This window comes from Apiospora kogelbergensis (genome assembly GCF_038363985.1).
Source record: "Apiospora kogelbergensis strain CBS 113332 chromosome Unknown utg000006l_segment0_segment0, whole genome shotgun sequence".
Classification (NCBI taxonomy): Eukaryota; Fungi; Ascomycota; class Sordariomycetes; order Amphisphaeriales; family Apiosporaceae; genus Apiospora; species Apiospora kogelbergensis.
Window position 1 is genome coordinate 353590 of NW_027117423.1, and position 25795 is coordinate 379384.

General features: G+C 52.1%; 8 protein-coding genes across 8 annotated transcripts; 4 read left to right on the plus strand and 4 right to left on the minus strand.

Moving 5' to 3' along the window:
* Positions 1 to 972: 972 nt before the first annotated feature.
* PG998_008914 (uncharacterized protein) lies at positions 973 to 1683 on the minus strand (the record flags this gene model as incomplete). The annotated part of the gene is made up of 1 exon (XM_066875730.1): positions 973 to 1683. The coding sequence occupies one exon, from the start codon at positions 1681 to 1683 to the stop codon at positions 973 to 975; it is 711 nt and encodes a 236-aa protein (XP_066727886.1).
* Positions 1684 to 6540: 4857 nt separating this feature from the next.
* PG998_008915 (uncharacterized protein) lies at positions 6541 to 6912 on the plus strand (the record flags this gene model as incomplete). Its single annotated transcript, XM_066875731.1, has 1 exon — positions 6541 to 6912. The coding sequence occupies one exon, from the start codon at positions 6541 to 6543 to the stop codon at positions 6910 to 6912; it is 372 nt and encodes a 123-aa protein (XP_066727887.1).
* Positions 6913 to 9207: 2295 nt separating this feature from the next.
* PG998_008916 (uncharacterized protein) lies at positions 9208 to 10089 on the minus strand (the record flags this gene model as incomplete). Its single annotated transcript, XM_066875732.1, has 1 exon — positions 9208 to 10089. One exon carries the CDS (start codon positions 10087 to 10089, stop codon positions 9208 to 9210), a length of 882 nt encoding a protein of 293 aa, XP_066727888.1.
* Positions 10090 to 11039: 950 nt separating this feature from the next.
* On the minus strand, positions 11040 to 14636 carry PG998_008917 (uncharacterized protein; the record flags this gene model as incomplete). Its single annotated transcript, XM_066875733.1, has 3 exons — positions 11040 to 12868; positions 12928 to 14028; positions 14189 to 14636. The coding sequence occupies 3 exons, from the start codon at positions 14634 to 14636 to the stop codon at positions 11040 to 11042; spliced, it is 3378 nt and encodes a 1125-aa protein (XP_066727889.1).
* A 3496-nt stretch (positions 14637 to 18132) lies between these two features.
* On the plus strand, positions 18133 to 19711 carry PG998_008918 (uncharacterized protein; the record flags this gene model as incomplete). The annotated part of the gene is made up of 4 exons (XM_066875734.1): positions 18133 to 18194; positions 18268 to 18667; positions 18729 to 18875; positions 18932 to 19711. The coding sequence occupies 4 exons, from the start codon at positions 18133 to 18135 to the stop codon at positions 19709 to 19711; spliced, it is 1389 nt and encodes a 462-aa protein (XP_066727890.1).
* Positions 19712 to 21376: 1665 nt separating this feature from the next.
* On the minus strand, positions 21377 to 21583 carry PG998_008919 (uncharacterized protein; the record flags this gene model as incomplete). Its single annotated transcript, XM_066875735.1, has 1 exon — positions 21377 to 21583. One exon carries the CDS (start codon positions 21581 to 21583, stop codon positions 21377 to 21379), a length of 207 nt encoding a protein of 68 aa, XP_066727891.1.
* A 356-nt stretch (positions 21584 to 21939) lies between these two features.
* PG998_008920 (uncharacterized protein) lies at positions 21940 to 23759 on the plus strand (the record flags this gene model as incomplete). Its single annotated transcript, XM_066875736.1, has 4 exons — positions 21940 to 21948; positions 21986 to 22282; positions 22334 to 22796; positions 23473 to 23759. 4 exons carry the CDS (start codon positions 21940 to 21942, stop codon positions 23757 to 23759), a joined length of 1056 nt encoding a protein of 351 aa, XP_066727892.1.
* A 332-nt stretch (positions 23760 to 24091) lies between these two features.
* Positions 24092 to 25019, plus strand: PG998_008921 (uncharacterized protein; the record flags this gene model as incomplete). The annotated part of the gene is made up of 3 exons (XM_066875737.1): positions 24092 to 24402; positions 24451 to 24644; positions 24703 to 25019. The coding sequence occupies 3 exons, from the start codon at positions 24092 to 24094 to the stop codon at positions 25017 to 25019; spliced, it is 822 nt and encodes a 273-aa protein (XP_066727893.1).
* Between the last annotated feature and the right edge of the window lie 776 nt (positions 25020 to 25795).

The following is a 25795-nucleotide window of genomic DNA, read 5'->3' on the forward strand; positions in this document are numbered from 1 at the left end:
GTAACAGTCAGTTGCTTAAATGGATGCCCTGCTCAATCTTCACATGGTTGGTAGGTTAGAAGGAAGAACTCCAAGGTGTAGAAACACCCCAAGTCGACTTGCTAATATTATTGAAAGGCGTCTGCCCAAGTGGCAACCCGACATAGCTCTAAATTAAGCGAAAAGAGGAAAGACGAAAAACAGTAATTTACTAACACAGCCGCGCACACACAGAGAGCGGATCTCAGCCGTGCAGGATGTGCTTCGCTAATGATGGACATCCGCATACATAGCCCCCAAGAAGCGACAAGGTACATACATGGGCGGTGGGCGGCCTATTTCGCGCGCTATCGCGCTTCGTGAGACTAGCGACCAAGAAGAGGGAAATATGGGGGGCAGACATACATATGTAGAAAAAAAGGAGGGGGGGCCACTATTCATCCATCCATCGTCGCATCCGCATGCGCATCACACGCGCGTCCGGACATCACGAGCCGCGGACCACCTCTACCATCCGCAGAGTGGGCGAGGCTCTGCACCTGATCATGTCAGCAGCAGCTTGTCTTCATTTCCCCAAATTTCTCAAGGGCATCTTCGAGGTGTAGGTGTAATGCAGTATTCATTTCACTTTGGCTATCCTAAAAGAACTATCTATCTAGATGTGTTTGCTTGCTTCAGGGGGTATATAATATAGAACATTCAAATCATTACAGAGGGAAAAACCAACCCAAAACCAAAACCGTACAGTCTATCTCAAATTCCACTCAGTCTTACACAGTACAAATGAAATTGAATCAAACGAGTGTAACCGTGGCATCCATCCATGATCAGTCTGTTCTTGTGTGAATCCTCCGTCAGCCGTTCAAGTAAAAAACGCCGGCAGAGTCAAAAGAGATAGCAGTAGTTGCGCGCCGCAGGGGGAAATAGTCGTTCATAGTCGTAAAAGCTCGCGCACTCCCACGGGGACTACGTCGTATATTATCGCGTCCAACTTCACCAGCCGTCCCGCCTGTACCGTAGCAGATGTTCCAGTCGCTGGATCTCGATATTCTGCTTGCAAATAACGTCTTCCTTCTCCCGCAGCTCGCGGTCGCGTATCCGCAGGGTGAGGGCGGCACCGTCGTAGCGTTCCTTGTAGGCGCCGACCTTCTTGTCGAGGTCCTTGATGGTATGCCGGAGCTCGCGGGCCTCGAGGCTCTTGTCGCGGTAGAGCTGGTCCTTGGCGTCGCTCTCGCGCTTCAGCACCTTGATGCGCCGCTTGAGGGCCTCGACCTGGCCGTCCTCGCCGGCGACGCAGCGACGGAGCTGATCGTTCTCGTACACTAGCCGGTCGTTATCGGACTGGAGCCGTGCGTTCTCGCCGTGGTGCCACTCGTTGGTGTCGGACAGCTGCTTGTACTTCTCGGACAGCTGCGTATAGTTGCTGTTCAGCTGCGTGTAGTTGCTGTTCAGCTCGACTACAACGGTGCGGTAGTGGTCCCGGTCGTGCACGATTCGGACCTTCTCATCGCGGCAGTTCTGGACTTCGTTCTGCAGCTCGTTGAACTTGACCAGGGAGACGCCGCAACAGCCCTCGAAGCACTTGCACCGGTGCTCACGGTGGTGGTGGTGCCCACGGTGGTTGTGGTGATGATGGTAGGAGATTCCCCTTATAAACCCCGGATCGCCCGACCTCGTAACCCCGATGGTCTCGTAGTAGCCCATTCGCGAGTAGGTTATCGCTCTATGAGGCCTCGGCCCCAAGGTTCAGGTTTCGAAGTGGCAAGTGCCGGGATGGATGTGGTTAAGCCGGTTGGTTTTGGTCTTGTAAATGTTCGACCGACGGACGTTATGCGTCGGACAAGTCAAGATGGGGGAAGCCAGTGTTGAGAGGGTATGTAGTAGATGTTTGACGACGTTGAATTCAAAGCTTCAAGTGGGCAGCAAGTGGCGGATGAACGATAGGCTCATGCGTATGTGATGCGATGCGGGAGCTAAGGCAGGTTCATGTAGAGTTGGAAACGAATCGGAAAGTGGAACAGGCCAGTCTTCGAAGCCACTGGCGAACGTTAAGAGGAACGACAGCCTTTAGTAGGAGACCGGGTTGGTGATAGGCCTCCGCTTGATACCTGCCATCCCACTAGTACCAAGGGGCAGGAGTCAAGGGTAGGTAGGCTGAAGTAGGGAAGCATAGGAAAAGGGCGACCATTCCAGAAGGAACACGCGGAGAGCAACATGTCGCATGGTACCTCCCGTATGATTCATACAATGAGAGGCGGAAGACTGTTTGGCCTTTGTGGAGGCTGTAGAGGTTGTGGGAGGGAAGACACAGAAGATACAAGCAAAGGCGCCTGCACTTGCAAGGGCGCTGGGCGCTGAGCCTCCCAGTATGGTGAGCAAGTCGATGCTTGTCTGTACCAAAAGAAGTGGAATGAAGATGGTGTGGACGGCATACCTACCTGTGTTTGCTAGAGACAAGCGCCCAGGTCGCCAACATTGTTCGGTAAACGGGCGCCATTCTGATGGGATTTTAGGTCCTGGGTCGCGTCACCGGACGTCAACCACGAGCAGCGTGAATGTCTCACAGCCCGCGTCACATTGAAGGCTATGCCTACCTGGGGTTTCGCGCTCGATCGGAGAATACATGTACAGTAGTAGTACAGGCGATGAAAGTCAATTATTGACTTATTTCGTAAGCATGTCATCGTCGTCGTGTCGGCGTGGTATGATAGACGACGGCATCTGTTTGCAGGAGGAGTTTGCGAGTGCGTATATCATTGTAGCATTTTGAGCCGCAACGGCCGAGTGTAGTGCCCCATGTCGTGCATGTCAGCTCCCTGGTCATGTCATGCCTGTCTGTCGTCCAACATAGTGATTGAGGATTCTTAGAGGACGACGACAGTTGCGGGAGCAAAGCAAACTCCACTAAGCCAAGGAGCACTCGCATTTGCAGCACAGCCAGTATGCGACCAATGATCTCCGCCCCGTCAAGGTTTCTCGAGCCACTAAAGACCGCTAAAGAGACTAGGAGGAACCGCCTACGCGGGATCAACTGTGGCTCGCTTCTCAACGACATGACACGGGGGTACATCTTCATTGATCAAGCCCAAACATATCCTAGTATTTACAGGTGTCAACTTGACAAAATGAGTAATTCGACAATGAAGGTTGCCTAGCCTAGGACAGCCAGCACAACGGGGTTGTTGCTTCTGTACTTAGTTGGGGACTATGGCTGATGGTTGGGGTACATACACGCCCGCTAATCCCTACTGATAAGGTTCGTCCTCAATAGTGGGAAACTTCCAGAGTCACCGGCCGACTGGTGACCATGGAGTCTGGACCATCCGACCTCATCGACCGCACATGGCATCCCCAAGATTAGGTTAAGCTGGGGCATCCACGACTACCAAATCCGTCGGCGTGATCGACAGGTGACTTGCCTCATTCTGCTTACCTGCTACCATCTAGCCATCTTGTCTCGCGACGACTCGGCACCCTCCCGTTGGTTTGGGTGCTGGCGCAGCTCAGCCGCAACCCAAGGCTGACGCGGAGCCGTCGAGGGCCCCCAAATAGAAGCCCAACTGCCCGCAAGCCAAGGCATTCCTTCTTCAGCCCATCGTCATGGGTCGTCGAGTCGACTGCTTCATTTGATAAGAGAGAGGCCTCTCGCGCCTTTTTGCTCTACACACACACATGCCTCTGTCACCGTCTTGCCATCTGAACATCGCCAGGCCAGTCACCATGGGATGGCGACGACCGGGGGACCCATGCATTTTGGTTACTGCCCTTGGGAAAGAAGAACATAGGAACATAAGGAAAGGCTGAACTTTAACCTTGTCGCACCCATACAATCCACAAAGGATATACATACATACATACCTAACAAGCTGTGCTGGCGCCTCTTGTCGGTGTCGCGGAGTCGAGCTTCTACCCCAGTCGTTTTGGTTGGAGCACCCCGGCATTCCGTGCCACGTCCTGGGTTTCGTTGGATTCCCGATTCTTCTTCGCTCGGCTGCGGTGTTGGTGATATGGAGGATGAGATTCTTCGAACAAGACCCACCCACACTTTTGATTGGAATGGGCCGCCTTCCAGTCCTTCTCCCCGGACCTATCCTGCTCTGTGCCATCGCCAGCATCGCGTGGCATGCCGATCACTTTCCTGGTTCATGAAAGTGGTTGGCGAATAGCAGCCAGATAATTATAGAATCCATACCGACATATCCATGGCGCACCAACAAGCATGACACCCGCGTTTGGGAATGGTCCGGACTACATACTTCTCACGTCATTGGCGCATTGGACGCCACCGGCGGGGATTGGCTGACAGCCAACATGCTGTCTGATAACACAGCATGGCCACTTCACAGAGCAGCAGCACACCACATTTCCAAGAAGCCATTCCACAACTTGTTGGGGTGTCAAATAAAGCGGTGTCGAAGCGCTGCTCGGAAGGACCTGGCTTTCTAGGTTTCTAGTACCTCTGTACCTAAGACGGACCAGGCTGGGAACCTTTGGGGGCCAAATCGCTACAACCTGATGGTTGACGGAGTACCTTGACAACAAGAACCAGGAAGACGGCGACATGACACCTTAGTGCTGACGCTTCTTTCATTTCCTGTTCCTGTCATCGTCGGCGAAGGTAGCGATACATCCGCCGGCTCCCTCCGGTACTTCACGCAGACTAGCCGTTCCGAAGCCAGACTCTCCACCACCGCACCTCCCTCTCACTTTCCTATCGAGTGCTTCTATCCGAGGACATCACTGACCGCTGCTAGTTCTTCCGCCAGCCTATGCCAAGTGTCATTCGTTTATTGATTCTGACGGATTCCTTGTCCTTCTTTGAATATGCACTTACCGCCACGCCAAAGCTATTGTCCGCTTGAGGAGGCGAATGGCTAGGTGAAGTAGCCCGGATGCTTCTCGCTACTTTGAGAAGACGTTGATCCCGACCTTACTGACTGCTGCCTACTCGCCGACTTTCCGGGTATCTACGTACCCAGCTGGGTTCGTTGACCACGAAGAGGGGATACGAGCGGCTAGGCTTGAGGTGTTTGATCCCGTTGATGCTATGAAACCCCACGGGCATATATCGAGCATGCTGTGAAACAATTTCACAGCCTCCCAAGACGTGGACTGCCTACTGGTGGGCGTGTTGATAGCTTAGAGCCACTTCGTCACTACCAAGTTGATGCCTTGGTCTGTTATCATCGTCAACTTACCGTAATCCTATCACGTCGGCTTCCACCGTTGATGCCTAGCACTCTCCTCATCAACTTACTAGGGCGGCACCGCCGCTTGCTAATACTAGTAGGGGGAGGGGAGGGAGGTCGCGGCCTATTCTTTGCGCGGTGAACGCGAGGGAGCCCACCCATGTCAGTAACATTCAACTCCACAAGTACAAGGTAGGTGAGTTGGTTGGCGCTACGTTTCTCTCGTGGTTTATTGAGGGGTATATGCCTTGGAAGAGTGCTTCGCCGCTGTTGGCTCCTGAGTCGGGGGAGGGGAAGTGTACTATCACCTGAGAGGCCACACGATCGTCCGATACTTCCTGGGTGTCCTGCTTTCCACAGGGGCGTTCAAGGTTGCCTTTCCTAGCTTCATGTATGTTTTGCTATGTGGTTTGTTGCCTTGCTCCTCGCTCTGTGTGTGCACACCTAGTAAACATGAAATGAAGATATCTGCCAGTTCGCGAACCTCTTCGGAAAGAAGTACTGAATACCTGTCCTATCTGCCGAACGGCCCTACGTCTGTTATCCAAGTAAGGAAAGTCTGCCTTGCGACGTGTTGGTTCGTACGCGCGGAAGTCTGGTCTGACTCCTGTCTCCGCTTCCTTCGCCATGAACATCCCGAGCCGAAAGGCAACTGCATGGAAAGAGGGGAATTGTAACGTGACGTTCCAGGAAGGGGCCGCCGCAGTAGCTGGGAATAAACATGTATTGTCACGAGAGGAGCTCGACGGAGCCGATATTGCCGAAACATGTGGCTCATAGGCAGTGACAAAGGCGAGCACGAGCGGATCACACCGACATTTCTGATTCTGGCACAATTTCCGGTTCTAGATTGAAGATTGAAGACAGGTGTGTGCACGCGGAAGAGCAAACACGTAGTCCGTGTCTGCATTGTCCTTCGAGGAAGAGACGGATGGAGAGGCGTCCGTCGTGGGGGCCGAAATTATCTTGAGGACAACAGGCGGGAGGTGTAGTGAAGAGGAAGAAGGATAATATTGCCTCAGCACTACTGCATATACGATATTACAGTGCTGATTTGCCTACTCGGGGAAGTAAGAACGACATGTGATCCGCTGGTCTATACAGTCACATACAAGTGTTGCGTCTCTATACCACAGCCTTACTGTAAGCCATACACGCAGTGTTCGCTACCAGTAGATACATAGCTCAGAAGAGGGGATCACCTAGGATTATCTATCTGTATTGTTCTCGCTTGCCCTGGAGATGTTTGCGAGATCATTGTATTGGATTCGAGTGATACCTGATCTCCCCTTCTCGCTGAGCCGCAGCCAAGAGTCATCCATTCTTCCTAGCATGCATTTAAGTGCTGACTGATGTTATCAGTGCAGACAATATGAGAGTCATTACTCCATATCGCGCCAATGTGAACAAGCTGGAGGAAGCCCTCAAAGCCCTTTCTCATCAGCCCCTCAACAGTATTGATGCCAACACCACCGTCTCTTTCCAGAGTCGTGAGGCTGATGTCATCACCTTCGTTCTCACCGTCGTTGATGCTACGGGTCCTCTGTTCACTGACAATATCCGCATAACCTGCGTTGGGATTACAAGTGACATTGGCGCCCTGTTCGCTGTCGGCAATATCAGCACAGCCCCTAGAGATGAAGATTTGCGTGTGCTGAATAAAGCTACTGATGTCAAAGGTGACGATGGTGAGGAAATGACCGTTAAGCAGAATCTCCGGCGCCTTTTTGCGGTACTTCGTTAATAATAACCGTGTGGTGACCATTCGACAACGAAGATGCAAAGCCTAAGAGGATACTGCGCGTCCTCGTCATTTATCAGAAAATACAGAAGTTAAGCTACTAAAAAAAAAATCAGTTTCTCATCTTTTCTTTTTGTATTACTTTCTTCTTTTTCCTCCATTTTTACTTTTTCTTTTCTAATTCTGCCATAGAATGGTTCTCGAGTTGTGTTGGTGAATCCCTTGACTTGCGGGTAGATAAGCTGATGGGCAATATCAAAGCCACCATTGACAATACGATTTGTCGATTGAGGATGAAACATGGCCAGCCCATCATCTTCATATGTTCGAAAATGGGAACTCGGCTATCTGCAGCAAAGGATTGTGGTTTTGGTCCATGAAGGGAGAGCTGCAGCTCATCACCGCCCATGATGCATGGGCATGCCATTGGACCCCAGACCATGAATCCTGCCTTATCGAGAATGACAGCATCGGAAGTGTTCATTTTGCCTTTATAGACACGGTTGCGGCCAGCGGACGGGATAGTGTAAACGAAGTTAGCCGAATTGATGATGTCCCCCAGGAGCTCACGCAACAACCGAGCAGGTTCTTGAGAATCAGTGTGGCCAGATTCCTATCCCTTTCCAAACTCATCGGGAATCTCACTCAGGCTCTTGAATTCACCGGAGACAAATCGACGCAAGCCGGCATATCTCTGCTCCTCTTAGAAACTCTTCTGGTGTTTGATGAGGGCTGACTTGTCAAGGTGGTCAAGGCAACGCGTGCCGCCGTTGACCACCTTTAACAGTCATTCGCAGGGCGAAAGAGGAAGATGGTGCGCTGCAGATTGCCATTGCTTTGGCTTGGTGGTATCTCAGGAAGGGTCTGAAGCCATAGCGATGAAGGTGGAGAGCTCAGCTTCCAAGGCGTGACCGAGAACTACGAGGGGGATGTGACCAGTGCCTGCCGTTTTTTTGACAATATCCACGCCAAACTTATTGATGCGCTCGCTTATGTTGCCGTCCGATAACGACGCCCAACGTATTCAACGCCATCTTCAAGGCGTCCAGTGAAGCTTGCTCTTTCCAGGCTAATATGTCGGCTATTATTTTCTTACCTAGCCGGCTGTCCTGGACGCGCGGTTTGGTTTATGAGGTGGTTGATCGATATATAGCGTAGGGTCGACTGGGTCGGTATAATGGGGGAGCTGGGACAAGGAGTTCGGACCTAATATATACCAGATTAGTGCTCGGCCTCCGGTACGGATAGGTAAAACCCCATCTTGCATAAATGCCTTATTGATGGTCGAAATCCGGTCGTGCTGGGCGGGATGGGGCAAATAAGGTGGTGGGTGGCCCCGCCGGCGGCCACGAATTCATAGGTGAGTTAGCTGGGGTGAGGGCGGCGTAAACGGCCCCGGGCGCAGTCAGCGGCAGACATGGCTGCTTGATGGTAGTCTGTGGTTGTGATGTTGTTCTGGTCGGGCGGTAAGTAGTAACGAACAGCGATGTGGGTGGTTGCAGCGACATCCACGAGATTAATCGTGGTTATGAGCGCGGTAAAGGTGACCCAACAAAGCATTCATGAGGCTGGTTTCGAGATGCACATGAGCTGCATGATTGTCCAAAGTCCAACACCCATGTCCAAGCAGCTGACCAATGTTGCCTCCTTGTGAGCTTGATAAGCTACTATCGAATAGTCGTGTGCCAGTCATCTAATGCAGTAGTCATGTATGCACAAAGCTCTCCCAGGAGTTGGCTATACTGACAGTAAGGTAGACGATAAGCATTTCAGTGGACAGAACACAAGTCACAAGTAAGCAATGAGTAATGGGAAGGCAGTGAAAGTTACGTGTGGTTGAGTGGACACAGTCTAATCTCCTTCTGAGGCTCATTCGTTCGCTTTTATAAACTATTTGTCTCAGTCCAATATATATCAAATGCTGTTGTTGCCCAACCCAGGCCAGCGCTGTTTGCCTTCCATAACACCTATGCTTAATGTATATTTCTTTCGTGTGCTTCCATGTCCTGGACTGGACATCTGATCCGCTCTGTAGAGATGCTATGCTTGCCGTGGAGGCTGCAAATCCAAAAAGTCTCATTTCTATTCCTCCTTTCTCCTCTTTCTTCCATCATCTGTAGTCTATAATCACCCATCCTCCATTGAAGAAAAGCCGGGGGTATCAAGCGTTGTTCGTTAACGTTCAGAATAATAAAAGAGGGAAAGCCACAATATATACTAGAATGGGAGCTCTCCCTTTTCCATCTCGAAAAGTCAATCCGTGCTGCACACACGTGCATGTCGTGTCATTGTCGTAATTCAAGCCCCTCCACCACCGCCACCGGCGCCTTCGATGGCCAAGAGGGCAACGCGCAGTGCCTCGGCTTCCTTGTCTCGGGCATCCTTATCTCGAGCATCCTGCTGCTCTCGCTCCATGGCTTCCTGCAGGAAAAACAGGGTATCCAGATCGGGCTCTGCCTCTTTGGCCGGCTCCGTCTTAGGAGGCTGCTCTGAAGGAGGTTCGGCCGTTGCTGATACTGGTGCAGGGACCTGAGCCTGTTGTTGCGGCCGTTGCTCAGGCGTCTTCTGAGGTTGCTGTTGAGGTGGCGGCTGGGACGTCTGTGGAGGCGGCGGCTTGTTAGGCAGCTGGTGCTCCTGCGCAGGTTGTTGGAAGGGCCGTTGTGGGGCTTGCTGAGAAGGTTGCTGTGGTTTAGCCTGAGGGGAAGCTTGAGGCTGTGTCTGAGATTGTGTCGGGGGCTGCGCTTGAGGTTGCTGCTGTTTTGGCTGCTGTTGCGTTTGTTGAGGCGGTTGCGAAGGCGGCGGTCGGGTCTGCTGCGCAGGCGATTGTGGTTTCGGCTGCTGTTGAGCTTGCTGCTGCTGAACTCGTTGCTGCTGAGGTGGAGGCGGTGGACGTTGCTGAGGCTGGACCGTCTGGGGTTGAGCCGAATGGGGCTGAGAAACCCGGGAAGAAGTCGGCTGTGGCTGGGTAGCTTGCGCTTGACGGATCTGAGACTGGGCGGCTGCCTGAGGCTGCGCCTGAGACTGGACCTGGGGTTGTTGCTGAGGAATCCGTGGAGGCACTGGCTGTTGCGGCTTAGTCTGGGGTTGCGCTTGAGGTTGAGTCTTTGGCTGGGCCTGAGACTGTGCCTGAGACTGTGCCTGAGACTGCGCCGCGGGTGCTTGCTGGGGGTTAGTCGCCATGCGTGGAGACTGGACCTGCGGCGGCGGACCTCGCGAAGCAGCGGCCGGTGCAACCTGAGGTGTAGGTCGAGGCGCCGCTTGGGATGTTGGTTGAGCAGCAGTCTGAGGCACACCCGGTCGAGCAGGCTGAGGTGCGCTCTGAGCAGTATACTGAGGGCTTGGCGGAGCACCTCCCCGGGACAGTGCAGGTTGGGTTTTCAGGGCATCCACAGTTGACTGATGGCGCACAACTGGACTACCAGCTTGCGAGGTGGTAGCAACCTGAGGTCCAGCCGGGCGAGCAGTTTGAGACACCGAGTGAGTGGCATTAGCAGGTGCACCAGGCCTGGAAACCGCTTGGGGGGCATTTGGGGGACCAGCTCGGACCGGTTGGGGGTTTGGAGCCACCGGACCTGTCCGCGGGGCAGCCTGGGGTGTTGTCTGGATACCGGCGCGGGCCGTTGCCTGTGAGGTGGGTTGGTTTGCATTTGGGTGTACAGATTGCGGAGTATTTTGTGCTGTCGGCGGTGGGTTGGCTCGGGGAGGAGCCGATCCAGTAGCTTGAGAAGCTCCATGAGAAACTTGAGGAGCAGCCCGAGGGGGCCCTTGGGAAGCAGGTTGCTGCGAAGTAGTTTGTGGTGTTGGTCGGGGAGCTGTCTGGCCATTAATCTGGGTGTTAGGCTGAGTATTTGCCTGAGGTGTCCGTAGTGTACCCAGGGGAGTTTGTGAAGCTGCTGATGGTATCGACTGCGGCGGCGCTCTAGCTTGGCCAGAAGGTTGACCAACACCCGGCTGCCCAGATTGTTGCGATATAGGCTGGTGTTGCACGGATCGTGGCTGCGCAGGGTGTGCACTGTGCGACTGTGTTGACTGCTGATGTACTCCCTCTCTCTTGATCCCCTGTTGCAGTCCGGGCTGCTGCGGAGTTGTATGCGAGTGTGATGATGGTGGTTGCGGCTGTGGTGGCCGTGTTATGCCCTGATTTGTCCCCGCATACTGTGCAGGACGCGTCGCTTGCCCGTTAGCTTGTCCAGGGATCGGTGCAGGGGCTTGCCCAGGGGCATGTACTCTTGGTGCTGACTGGGAGGTTCCAACAGGCTGACGCAATTGCCCCGGGGGCTGCACCGGCCGTTGTTGTGGAGTTTGTTGTGTATTGACTGAAGTTGTGTTGCCATGGACTGGTTGATGAACACGCTGTGCTTGTTGTTGTGGGTTTGCTTGGGAATGAGCTTGGGCAGCCGGTTGTGGTTGCGGCTGGGGACGTTGATATTGCGACGGGTGTTGTTGCGGCTTGCCATTCTGCAAGGTGTTCTGTACTGGTCTTTGCTGCTGCTGCTGACCTTGGGGTGTGCCAGAATGCTGCTGAGAAGTGTTGGGTAGGCCATGGTGCTGCTGGACAGTTTGGGGCAACGCCTGCTGCTGCTGGTTTTGAGGAGAAGGCTGAGTTTGTCCAGCAGGCTGAGAAACAGATGGACGCTGGGCATTCTGATGCCCCAGGGAATGGGCCTGCGCTTGTGGTTGCGCTGGAGCACCCGGAGGCTGATAAGGCTTGGGAGCTGTCGGGGGTACCGCACTTGTTGGCCTGGTTGGCCTGGTTGACCTGTCGCAATCCGGCCTGCAACTGGTGTGGGCGGTTGGCTTTGAGTCGCCCTATTGGCACTTGGATGCGCCTGGAGTCCCCCTTGGGGAGCCTGGGTTGGCGTTGCACTCCTTTGGCCAACAAGTGCCGGATTTGGTCGTTGCGCACCATTCGCCTGCATGCTTCCAAGTGCCATGATGCCATTGATCCGTTCTTGCTCCTCCTGCGAGTTGAGTCTGGACTTCTCTTCTGCTTCTTTCCGGGCTGCTTGTGTGGGCGCTCTCGTTTTTAACTCGCCAGTAACGCACTGAAGATAATATGGCATTTCTGAACTGGTCTTAAGAAAGAAAAGCTTGAGATTGCGTGCCTTGTCTTTGAGTTGCACTTGGGTGCGATCAGCCAAGATCGTGCTCATGGTTCCATTGGGCCCAAAGAGGGTCAGGATCTGAGACCAATGAGGACCCTTCACCATGTCAAGACCCATCATGAGAGCTTTCTCTTCATCAGGGCTCCACGGCCGTCGCGTCGAGTGGGATCCTTCGCGTCGCGCATGATTAGATGACCGGGCTGCCGCGGCTTGTCGAGCACGTTCATAGAGAGCAGGGGTCGGCTCAGTCTGATTTGGTGGTAAATCACCTTCGGATGATGTTGCATTATGGGAAGCCTGCGCATTTGCAGCTGGCTGCTGATTATACTGGTAGTACTGTGGATGCGGTTGATGAGGTTGAGCCTGGTGTTGTTGTGGGTTGTGGTAGGTGGCGGGCTTAGAAGACGGTTGAGGGGACGCTGTTGGTCGATATTGGTTTTGTTGTATGCTGTCGAGTGCCAGAGTTTTAGCTCTCCGTGCACTTTCATCAATTGCAAGAGCGGTGGGAGACAGCCCCGAATCAATTGTTGCTGTTGGGTGCGGTTGTTGCTGTTGGCTATTGCGGGTAATGCCATCGGATAGGAGAGCGGCGAGCTCATCGATGCCGGTAGCACTGGTCTCCTTTTCGTCAACTGATGCCTGGGCAGCTCGGGAGGCAGCTTCGGCCATGAGAGTTTCCAAGTCTCCCAGATCATGCCCCTCCAGACCATCATCGAAGGAGAAGTTTTCCATATCGAAAGATATGCTATTCCTCCTTGTCGCCAAGTTCTCGATTGTCTCTATGCAGTTGCTGATATAAACGTTGATACTTTGAAGAAAGGAGTCATAAGGATATTTCTGGTCCTTAAGCTCGACTGGACAATCACTAGTTAGCAGAGAGACCAGTCGGACAAAAATCATATACCAAACATACCAATCTTGGCTGGGTCAGACGATTCCTCCAGCAGCAAAGCCTTCCTCGCGTTGCAGTTCGCCAAGAAGTCTTTCTCAGCGCCCACTAGTGGCACATCTGGGTGGCGTTGTTTGAGCGAAGTCTCCACGCCGTCGACGAACAGGCGCTTCAGAAGTGATTCTCGATTGGAATCCTGCTCATTCTCAAGAAGGTCTAAGTACATCTGAGTCTTGAGTCCAATGTAAAGTTCGGCGACTTCGGATGTCATAGGTTTTGACTTGGGGACGAAAGCCAAGAGAAAGTTGCTGTCCAGGTCTGGCCATCCAAGCTCGTTCGCACCGAATATACTTGAACATATCGTTGCCAAGTTTGCCACTCGTATTATTTCTTGTTCTCCGGTATCCACGATTTCCAGTTGATCGGGATATAGCAGAGGAAACTCGTCGGAAATCTTCTCTCTCAGGTCGTAAAAGAAGGACTTCAGGCTCCGGTACTCCTTAAAAACCTCGGTCTCTTCCCCGTTCTCCTTTGGGTTAATTCCCCCTATCACCGTTTCGAATGATCGTTCGGACAGAGCTCTTAAAACGTCATAAGCAACCGTACCCAGCGTCGGAATGTAATGCATTTGGCGCGTGAAATGCTTGGGATTGGGGTCCCATATTGATCTTTTGTGCGTCGGTGCTTCTGATAGGGTCAGATCCGGCGTTCCGTTCTGTTCCGAATGAAGGGCGTTCTCTCCGTCGATGCCCTCAAGGACGAAATCACTATGGAACCCGTCCAGTACTCCGTTCGCTAAATCGTGGGCTTCATGGTCCCCAAAGTGGCCATTCAATTGGTCGATGATATGCGAATCGGCGTCCAGCATGGAATGATCGGCTGGCTCGCCCGTCTCATCGGCGACGGCCGTATCCATGGGGTCGACGGGGTTCGAGGCCGCCGACTGGAATATCCGTTTTAGTTCCTCTTCGAGCTCACGAGCATGTTCCGCATCTGTCTTCACTCGCTTCTCTTCTCTTTGGTCGGCAGCTGTATCGTCGTCCGGCGATCGCATTCGTTTCAAGGGCGACTTAGGCTGTTCCTCGGCAGGAGACTCGCGCTTGATATCGGCCTTCTCCTCGGAATCTAGCTTTGCGCATTAGGAAGCTGCATCAATATCAAGACCGCACCGTGCAGGGAACCCGGTCCAGGTTACCTGTAACAGCTTGGTATTTCGGCATGTCCACTTGGACAAGTCACTGCTATTTTTCGCTGCTACGGGCTTTTCTACTTGGGCAAGACTCACTGGTAGGCGTGGAAGGTCCCTCAGGTGGAAACATGGCGGCGAGCACATCCATGATCGATTGCTCATCTTCAATAGGCACCTCGGGAGCTGCGGGAGCGCCGACTGCAGTCTCAGGAGGTTCCTCATGCACTCCGGTACTTTGGTGGCACGATTCGCTGGGAGGAGCGGGGTGCGGCTCGGTTGCCATTGGGGCAGAAGTAGCACCTGCTGTGTCATTATGAGGTTGCTGGTGAACTCCCTCAATGTCATGATGTTGCTCTTGTTTTAATAGCTCGAATATGTCCGGTCCCAGGTGTAAGTCGTCGTCATCGTGGTGGTGAGACTCGTCGGCGGGTGGTGGGGTTCTATGCTCAGCGGCCATTGCCTCCAGAGCATCCAGCAGGGCCTGGTGGTCAGGAGGATGCTCGGCGGCAGCCGCCCTGAGAGCCTCCTCGAGGTCTTCGTCCATGTCGCATGCGTCTCCGAATGCGCTCCAGGGTGTCGAGGAGGACGGCAATGGTCTTGGCGGGGGTTTGCGACAGCAAACTGCAGGTCTGGCGGGCGTTGAGGATGATGTCGGAGAAAATTTGGTCTGGATCGCCGACCGCGATGCCCTTATTTCTTGCCCCAACCACTTGGATGTCAAAGATACACAACAATCCCAGAACGATTGTTCAGACTGCAACAATCCGCAAGCTTTCTGTTCATTTCAACAGTAGCTCTTTTCCAATTCACCAGCTAGAAAATATATAGGTACAGTTTGAGCAAGTTTAACAAGCTTTTACTGCCTCTATTCACTCTCCCAAGGCTTGTCTCAAAATTCCCGGCAAGATAAAGTCTTATCGATACGGCTTATCTGGGTGCAAGTGGGCGCTGATACGGATACAATTGCTTATCATCTGCCACCTGCGTGACCGTCACAGTTCCTCAGCAAGGCAGACAGTAGTGGCAGACGGCTTGTTACACGTGAATTAGGTAACGGTAAAAGTTTGTCGATGGTCCATACTACAGAGTATAGATGATGGCATTGTTGATGGTATTGTGATCAAATCCATAGTAGTCAGTAGTCGGCGAGAGCTCTAACCCCTGATTTTTCAGTTCATCAAAAGCTATGCAGATACAGCTGGATACACCGTGGTGGCATGCACACGTTCTACGTAGGAAGCCCCTGGCAATAATCGATACTATTCCAAAATTGAAACCGAAAAACTATGCTTCGTCTCTTAGCACCCGCCATTCGTGCGATTTGAAGTATGTTTTTCCTCCTAACAATAAATAACAACACATTTCACAGGGCAAAGAGTGACTGCGGCTCAATTAACATGCGATATCCCATGCAAGACTGACTATTAAGCGTACTTGATAACCTATGTGTAATGATATAACCCAAGTTTGATATCGCCATAACGTGACAAAAAGTTAATCAGACTGGTTGATGTAGCATCGTCGACAGAAAAAGAGGAGTATTGAAATGAGGCAACTGTGCATAACCGCATATCACTTATTATTAGGCAAGTCATCATCCGTACCTGATTGGGCCACACAGAGACACCCAGATAAGCAGACAAGAGTCATGGACAGTTTTTGCGGCTCGTTTCCATCCCAATCCAGTCGCAGTGGGAAGAAACAGATTCCCCTTTTTTTCTCCCTTCTGCAGGCCACACCGCATTACTGCCATGCTGACAGGATGGGGTACATACATATATTCTGTACAGTGCATTTCGCTGGCGATTCAAACGGTGTGCTCAGCATCGATTGATTGTCTGAATTGTTTGCGTCTCTTCCTGCAGAAAAGGACCGGAAGCGCTCCCCTTGGGGATTGGCGTTGACCCGTTTTCTATTCGTGATTGTGGACACAGAACACATTTCCGCTCACACGGCGTACCTTGGTTATGGTCGTCTTCCTTTGCCCCTTTGATGTGCACCGCCAAGAGGTTTCTTACCTGGCCTGTTCGAACCTATGACGAAGGTGGGGTAGGAGGCAGATGTGCGATATGCGAGATTCTGTCCGGGCCCCGACCACCGCCCGCATTGCTACAAGTCGGTCACTTGGCTTTACGATAAAGGTGAAAATCATAGATTTAAACCCGATACAAGTATATGTAAGACACGCATGGCAGCAAGGCTATCACCAAGCAAGTGGAAGATCTTGTCACGATTCGCGATGTTCATGACTTGGCAATTAGTGATGCCAACATAAGGGAGGGTTGGGTTATGATGTCGCCTCGCAGAAGTGCGGGGGCGAGTGACCCCAAGGGGGAGTATGGATTATTGAGGTCGAGTAGCGGAGTGTTGCACTGCTGTCGGGTCTGTCCTGGGGTCAATTTCGGTGAATAAGAACACAGCTCCATCCCCCAGGCCGGTTTTGAGTGGTTACCCAGAGAGATAACTGAAATCTCTTTCTAGGGTTGGACGCCGTCTGAACTAGTAGGTCCACGCGAGACGGAAACGGAGTGGTTTCCCCCCATAAATGGCAGGCTTCAGACCAGTGTGTTGCGCCGCAATGCCGGGGCTCGAGTTGGCCGACGGCAGGATTCTAGACCCCGTGAAACAGATTATGCAGTGAGACAAGACAGACAGCTTGTCAGATCTATCAGGTGTCCGGGGAAATATAAGCCCCGTGGGCCAAAGAATGGTCGCTAGGGCGAAGGGAAGGGGAAATCACCAGATAATCATTCGTCTTTTCCGGGGTTTGTTAACTGTCTGGCAGTGAGAAGCAAACAAGTTCGTTCAAATAGGGCGGTAGGCTTGCAAGGGGCAGAAGCAGAGTGCGGGGTCAGCTAACCCGCTCTTCCCTTTCGCCCAGACCCCAGAGATGCACGAGGGTATCAGATAGCCATAGTCTCCAGCCTCTATCCACTGTCACTAACCGGTTGCGTGCAACGGTGGAGGCGTGCTAGGCCTGCTCTCGCTAATCCCAACCACTATACTGGGCCACATCTGCCTTGCTGTGTCGTTGAACACGTTGCGGCGTTGGCTCTTAACGCCTATAGGAAAGTTTATTTGGCTTGGTGTCGGGCCAAGGCAAGTCGATGTGATTCGTCGCCTTTGCCGTGGCCGCCAGGGTGAGGGTAGTTGGGCCAATGGGAAGGCCACGCTCAACCACTAATCCCCCAGCGTCTTCGGGCTTAAGGGAGTAGCAGCCTCTGGCCAGAGGAAAGGCCTTCGAGAACCGCCCTAGGGAAAGGGACCCTTGCTGCTTGCTAACCCCATCGTCGAATATTACCCCATTCTCGTCATCATTGCCTCGCACCTAGCGTCTGGTCTCCCATTGAGGAAGCTTGCCTGCGATTAAGCCGCACACACACCCCAGGTGCCAGGCATTGGCGATGAGCTGCGGACTGCGGACTGCGGACAGCGGGCGCCGAAGGCCACTCTGCACTGCAACAAAAGGCCGAATTGATATCCTCGGCATCTGCAGGTTAGGTCTCAACATGAAGTCGGATCCCACCTCGTTTTGGAACCCGACTGGCTCCAATCACTATCCAGTAGTACAAGGGACCATCGACTTTGCCCTCAACATTCTCCATCCAATACATCCACTACCTCGACTTAGGCGGGCTGGAAAGACGACCCTGAGCCCACATACTGTGCAATGAGTGTGAGTATGCGTGTGAGTGTGTAGCGCGTGTCGCAGGTAGTCAAGTAGTGTCAGTGGTGAGTGGCGTCGTTGCGTAGCGGTTGCAGCACCTGGCACCCTCTTCCCCGAAACCCACCACGGCCACCTCTCAGACTATCCCAAACGGTGCTGTGCGTAGCTGCGCGGGCATGAGTTGCTAGGAGCCTCTGGCTACCCCGCTCATACTAATACATAAACCCTCAGATCTCGCAACAACTTTTCGAGATTCATCTACTCCCATATCATTCCCTTCTCTCCAATCCATTGACCAGCTATTTGTTTGACAACCCAGCATCAACCAAATACGCTCTTCCGCAAACCATATCACCACCACACATCTAACATCATGTCTCTGTCCACCACGCTCAAGACGCCCGCCACCGGGCCCTACGAGCAGCCTACCGGTCTGTAAGTGTAGCAAGACAACCCCGCACGTCTTTGGTGGCGAACCCCTAGTCTCCAATACTGACCGAATCTACAGCTTCATCAACAACGAGTGGGTTGAGGGTTGTGACAAGAAGACCTTCGAGGTTATCAACCCCTCTACTGAGGAAGTCATCTGCTCCGTCAGCGAGGCCACAGAGAAGGATGTCGACATTGCTGTAGCCGCAGCCCGCAAGTCCTTCGAGGGCGAGTGGCGCAAAGTCACCCCTCAAGAGCGAGGCAAGCTTCTGTACAAGCTGGCCGATATCGCCGAGAAGAACACAGACCTCCTCGCCGCCGTCGAGTCCCTGGACAACGGCAAGTCCATCACCATGGCGAAGGGTGACGTCGGTGCCGTCGTCGGCTGCCTCCGCTACTACGCCGGCTACGCCGACAAGATCGAGGGCAAGACCATCGATACCAACCCCGACACCTTCGCCTACACCCGTCTCGAGCCCGTGAGTACACGTTATCGTATATCGATCTCCTGTCAAAGTGATATTAATGCAGTATCTACAGATTGGTGTTTGCGCCCAGATCATCCCCTGGAACTTCCCTCTGCTCATGTTCGCCTGGAAGATTGGCCCTGCTCTGTGCACGGGTAACACAATCGTCATGAAGACGGCTGAGCAGACACCTCTGTCGGCTCTTGTGTTCGCCAACTTCGTCAAGGAGGCTGGCTTCCCCCTGGTGTTCTCAACATCATCTCCGGTTTCGGCAAGACCGCCGGTGCTGCCCTGTCCTCCCACATGGACGTCGACAAGATCGCCTTCACTGGCTCGACCTTGATTGGACGCACTATCATGAAGGCTGCTGCCGCCTCTAACCTGAAGAAGGTCACCCTGGAGCTCGGTGGAAAGTCGCCCAACATCGTCTTCGACGACGCCGATATCGAGCAGACCATCTCGTGGGTCAACTTCGGTATTTACTTCAACCACGGACAGTGCTGCTGTGCTGGCTCTCGTATCTACGTCCAGGAGGGTATCTACGACAAGTTCATCGCCGCCTTCAAGAAGCGAGCTGAGCAGAACACTGTCGGTGACCCCTTCGACGCCAACACCTTCCAGGGTCCCCAGATCAGCCAGCTGCAATACGACCGCATCATGCACTACATCGAGGAGGGCAAGAAGGCCGGTGCCACCTGCGAGACTGGTGGTGAGCGCCACGGCGACAAGGGCTACTTCATCAAGCCTACCATCTTCAGCGACGTCACCCCCGACATGAAGATCATGCAGGAGGAAATCTTCGGCCCCGTCTGCACCATCACCAAGTTCTCGACCGAGGACGAGGTCGTCAAGGCCGGCAACGACAGCACATACGGTCTCGCCGCCGCCGTGCACACTCGGGATCTCAACACCGCCATCCGCGTCAGCAACAACCTCCGCGCCGGCACCGTCTGGGTCAACCAGTACAACATGCTCAGCCACCAGGTAAGTGTCTTGACTCCATTTCAGAAGCTCTCTCCGACCCCCACCTTTTCCGTGCCTGTTGGTGTCGGGTGAAGTATGGCCATGGGCCATATCCACCCCATTCCTAACCCCCTTTCATATCCCTCGAGCTCGAGCATACCCCTACCCTACTTCTACAACTTCCAAATGGACATCCTCTGCATTTTCCATCTGTCAATTGTCAGAAAAGTGGGGCCAATACAAAAACCCTTCCAACCCCCTCCCCCCTACTTTGACCCCCTGACTTCACCCATCCTATTCCTTTGCTTCTACAACTTCGCTGCGTCGCGCCATGCTAACCCCCTTAACGCTACCTTTTGGCGGGTTCAAAGAGTCAGGAATTGGCCGAGAACTCGGCGAGGCGGCCCTGGCAAACTACACGCAAAGCAAGACGGTATCCATGCGCTTGGCTGGACCGCTTTTCTAAGCACAGGGCGAGGACGAAAGATGAGTGGTAAACATACGCGATGGAAGATACCAAGGATGAACGACGGTGGAAGTCACTCATTGGCCAAGTACTCTGAGACTGGGAGGGATAGTCCAGGGGAAACATCAACATGGGGATGAGAGTCATGAGAAATGAGATACCAAGGATATTGCATCCTGTGTACATCAAATGCAATATTTAGCCTTTATTTGAGCAATACCAAAACTGTTAAAGAAGTTATGACCAGACCAATGTTAGTCTGACGAGTCTAGCTACCGTGATACGGGCGTAGTCCCCCTGCTTCCAGAGGCAGTTGAGGCTTTCGCTACATGCTTGCTCCTGTCCAGGGCGGGGCAGCCCCAAATGGGAGATACAATTGATACTGATTGACCTGGTGAATTGATTGATGGGCTTTGCTCTCCTCCCTGACAATATGAAGACAGAGAAGAGAGGCCCTTGTACATTCGACAGACACCATTTGTGTAATGACTCTGGGATAGAGTGACTCAGCGATACCAAAATCAAACTACCAATCCTACTCTCTTTTCTCCACCTTCGTGTTGTTGCAATCTCAGAAGATGCTGTCATGAAGAGCATCACGGAACATGTTTGATCTATCTGTTGAACAAAAGCCCGTAGGTGCGCAATTCCAAGCTTGTCAACAACCCAAGTTATCACACTTCCTAGAAATCAACATGGCAAAAAGCCTGGAGTACATGAGTACCTGGATCAACTCCGAAGATATCTTATATAGCAGGGGAAGGTTGCTGCTTTGACCTTCGATCTCATTTATTCTTTATTCCTCATCATAGTTATATACACGCACATGCAATCTCTCGGGACTCCCATACATTGCAAGTGGGTGATGGAGATTCGCGTACGTACTCAAATCTCAACCAGCTTAATCTGCCACAATATAACAATCGCCCTACAGCCCTACAGTTCTTTTAAGGATGCTTCTCTTATTCAGGTCGCATGCAATCCAATCCAAGCCTGTTGCCCCAAGCAGTTCCGAAATGAGCTTTGGCAGTTCCCCATTCCCGAGTGCGTATCATCGTTGATGCTCAAGACCTCGATGGCATATGGGTGTGGAAGTGTCAGACCCTCAACTGTATGGGAGAGATACAGTCTTTATGGGCAAAGATCATGCTGATCTTGCAGGTGAATGCGTACCCGTCTGTAGACTTTCACTCCTAGCCAACTAACAGCCCACAAGTTCCTTCAACCATCCATGACGAGTGTCTCGGCTACTTTGTTGATATTGACGTAGAATCTGGTTGGGTGTCTGCTGATTATGCTGTACCAGTACGCTCGTCATCTGCTTTTCCGATGATCTTTACATCGTTCTGGCCGCACCATGACTTGGACTTGGATTCCCGTTGGTTGTCACTGGTGGTTCGTTTCTTGACTTCGTCCTCCCGGATACCACTAATGAAGGCTAGCGAGTCCTCGGCTACGAGGCGATGCAGCGGCTTCGCGGTGGTTGTGTCGAGCGGCATGTCTATTGTGGGAGAACGTTAGTTTAATTTTCCGGCTTGGCTTTGATCTCTGGCTCGTTTGGTCTTCTATTTGTCCAGAGTCACTCGCTTTGCCGCCGCCGGTTCCACTCGAGCCATTCGCAGTAGTCCTCAGGCTCTGAGGTGTCGGTCTTTTTATTTAGATATCATTAACAATTCAAACACCTTTTCAATTCATAAAATATAACTAAAAACAACTCTACAATCGTAAATATTTCTTAACTACTTTGGTCAAGAATTTCACCAAAACTTCACTTCATTAATACTTTTTCTATTTCAATTCTTACACCATCGAATACGATAACTCCAAAGACAGGAGCGAATGTTCGTGCCCGGCCATGCCCACTGTACTACCCAGATGGGAACATCGCCCTTGGTGGCTAGAAGATTGACCTTGACAATATTCTCCAAACGGAATTGATTGTTATTGGCGACAAGGGCACCCTACGAGGCCCTTCCATCGGTATTGGTACTCGCTTCCCCAGAAGTGATGACAATGTCGCGGCATTCTACAGCCCCAACGGCGATGCTTCGCTTGAGTTGCAAGTCGTCAGATGTTTCGTGCCTGGCAGTTTCACTGTCAAGTCAGCAGAGCTTCTTACCGACGACGTTCACAAGTCCATCTTTGGAACCGACGCTCACTCTGATGACAAGAAGAAGACTTGTATCGTCCACATCGTCGTGACAGAAGGCTAGAATCTTCTTGTCGACGGACTTGGTCTTCCCTTCAAGGGTGCTACTCCCGAAATTGACAGGATCGTCAATTCTGGAGCGAAGATTCAGGACAGCTTTCACAGCATCACACTTGAAGCTGACCTACACAACACGGACAACAAAGGAAACCGATTGGCGCTATTCGTGTCCGAAGCCCAATTCCACTTCGATGGGCATGCATACTGGGAGATCCAGCACGAACAGCGCTATCCCAAGCAGGAGTGGTCTAAAGCCTTCTACGACAATCCGACGCTACTCGCTCTGGGCTCGCCGTGCCACTACGGCTTACAACAGCTGAGCTGGTATATCCGATACGACGCGGCCAGCCACGGCGTCGACCGCCAGTCCCTTCCCCTTCCACGACTAGTGGCGGCGCGCTCAGGTGGCGGAGACACTGAACGGCGTCCCAGATTAAACAAGCCAAAGACTTCAAGGATACTTTTGGCACACCCTCTGATGCCATTTACTAATATGACGACTGGTAAGCAAACCCCTCGCAATTTTACCTCACCTTACTTCTCATAACTTACATAAATCTCTTTTCCAGGCCCGATTGGGATCTAGACCGGTACACTCGACAGTCGACGATGCTTGAGGACCCCAAGCCCTTCACCAAGGCAGATCAGTCCAGGTAGTGTGCTTCGAGCAGGACTTGCTTGTTAGCAGGATCCGTCTCGATACACTGGGAATATGGGTGGCTCTCGTCGCGCGTATCATCAAGGTTATCGTCATGCACGTCATTTCTTGTCTCGTCATGTACGTCTTGATTGTCGTCTGGCGCCGCGCTTGGGTCACAAATGCAACGACCACTGGGCCACGAACCTCAAAAGATGTATATGTACAAGTAGGATAGTCTAGTGTATATTTCAGGGCTTTACATTCAAGGCATCTTAACTGTCCAATTATTACTTCACGGCTGTGGTCAAGATCAGATACCTCAGTGCCTTGAAGCATTATCATCGTGATGACATGGGCAGTGACATGCTATCCTGCCGGATTATTGGGGGCCATGGCGCAGCTGATATCTAATTAAAAACTCTGCTTTGAAGAAAGGTGCAGAGGGCTCAGCGTGGTGTATTTCCTAGATTTACCTGAGCTGATTGTGCGCAAGGCTTCAGACAACAAGTAGTGGCAACAATGGAGCCTTTTGGTTCCAGCGCATTCAGGTCTCTTCACATCCCCGGCATTGATCTCTGGTCTCGCCATCTTTTACATCTCTCTCACCTCGGCGTTGATCTCTGGTCTCGCCAACTTTTTCCCTACCACCATCTCGGCGTTGATCTCTGGTCTCGCCAACTTTTTCCCTACCACCATCTCGGCGTTGATCTCTGGTCTCGCCATCTCTTTACATCCTAACCACGATGTCGATCCAACGTCCGCTACTTTCGGCCATGTGGCCCGATATCATAGATGTACGCATTTATCAAGCATTCGCAACCTCTAGGTATGTTATTTGATCCAAGGAAGCGGCACCGTACTTGTACGCTGGCACTGTGGGTCCCTCTACTCGCTGCTTCCGTGTACTCCTCTAAGCACCGTGGTTCCTTCCTGATATATTTTTGTTGGGCATACTCATCTGATGGCCGGGCGTTTGCCAGTGAAAACAAATTCTGATTCATCTCTCCAATCCAACAGAAACCATTTCACATATTCTTCTGTGTTTTGTCCTCGTTTCAACGGGCACTGCGTGCGAATACTCGACTTCCTGCACATCCTCTCGCGTACTACGTCCCTTCACTCACACACATCTCCCTCAATACCAGAGTGAAGCTCACCATGGCTGATCCCCACGACATCGACTACGACATGTCTGACGTCGAACTGTCGGATGGCAGTTCTTCTGATGGCGAGCAGCCTGCTGCACAGCAACTGGAAGACCAGCGTATCAGGGACTATGTTGGCCCGAATCACGCTAAAACTGGGCGTGACAAGGAAGTAGCCGACCTTGTAGCTCGTGGCGCCGTTGAGTACGCCGACGAGCTCATAGCGGACGCTCCTCCGAGTTTCGGAGCCCCGAGCACCGATTATCAGATGTTCAAATGGGTAAAGGATCTTCAGAACCTTCGCGAACTGCATCTTAAGTCCGAGTGAGTCGGTTCCCCCATGCTTCCCATTCCTATCTAATTCAGAATCAGTATCAAGACCATTCCCACTGGGCGTGAACTCAAGGTATTCTTGGTCATCACCGCCAAAGCAATAGCCGAGAAGGCCAAAGAAGGCAAGGCGTCCTACTGGACACTTCAAGGTTCTATCGGCTATATCAAGAAATGGTGCCGGTCCCAGTTCCCGCCCTTTCGAGAATTCGAGGACTTTGACGACGCCGCTCTCAGTATGTTTGGCCTGTCAAATACCCCAATATTGTGACGATAGACTAACTTTCATTCAAGAAGGTATACTTGACAAACTCGTCAAGGAAGGAGTCTTGACCAAGGAGCGACTTAGACCAAAGGCACAAAGAATGAAAAAGCGTGCCCTGAAACATCCAGCCTTGAATCGAGTCATCACTCCAGCACGAGCCAGAGGAGAGAGATACAAGCCCCAACGATGCAGTCATCCAGGATGTACATGTATCCAGAAATTTGGTCGTCGGTATCAATATGCTCAGCATCTCAGAGAGTACCATGGCGCATACGAAGATGACGACGTCGATATGATGGTGCTATCGGATCCTGAGGAGAGTGCCAAAGAGGAGCTTGACGAATGAGTGCAAGACTGCCGCAGTATGGGGAATTACCATTCACAATATTATGACTGACGTTGGCGAATTAGCTACCAACTTACCATTGCTCATGTTTGATTGAGGAGCGGGCTCTGAGTTTCACACATGTCCTCGGCATTCCGTGTGAGGGTGTCGTATGGGTGTTCCACATAGAATGGGTAACCAAAATGTATTCGTCGTTCCAATTACATAGCTTCTCTTTACACGTAGAATAGTTCAACACAAGTCTTCAATTATCGCACAGGGCCCCGTGATGCTTCTGGTATGCATGCAAATCTCGGGAATTGATATGCACGTGTGGCACATCTCGCAGATATCTTCGCCAGATATAATGTCCACTGCTTATCCAACTTCTTGATGCTCCTAATGGAGATATTGATTTGACGATGTCCAACAATACATTCCAGCAATATTAGATCAGTCTACGGAGTAATCACCTCCATTAGATTATTCCAGTAAGATCGGACCAATCTACGGGGTAATCACTTTTGCATAATATGAGCAGCCATGTTACGCTATCCACGTTGACTTGTTTATTCTAACAACAACTTTGATTATCCGTCCTCTCCCTTATGCCATCTATCTTCATTGTCGATGGTCACCTTTCTGACAATGTGTCCTCGGAGCTCTTGGTGACGCCAAGACATGCTTGTCCTGCTGCGACATCGCTTGCATAAGCCAGAGTGTTATCTTAAGCCTCCTGCTTCTGGAATGCCGGCGGAATAGCCGAGGAAAGTGCCCATATATGTAGCAAACAACAA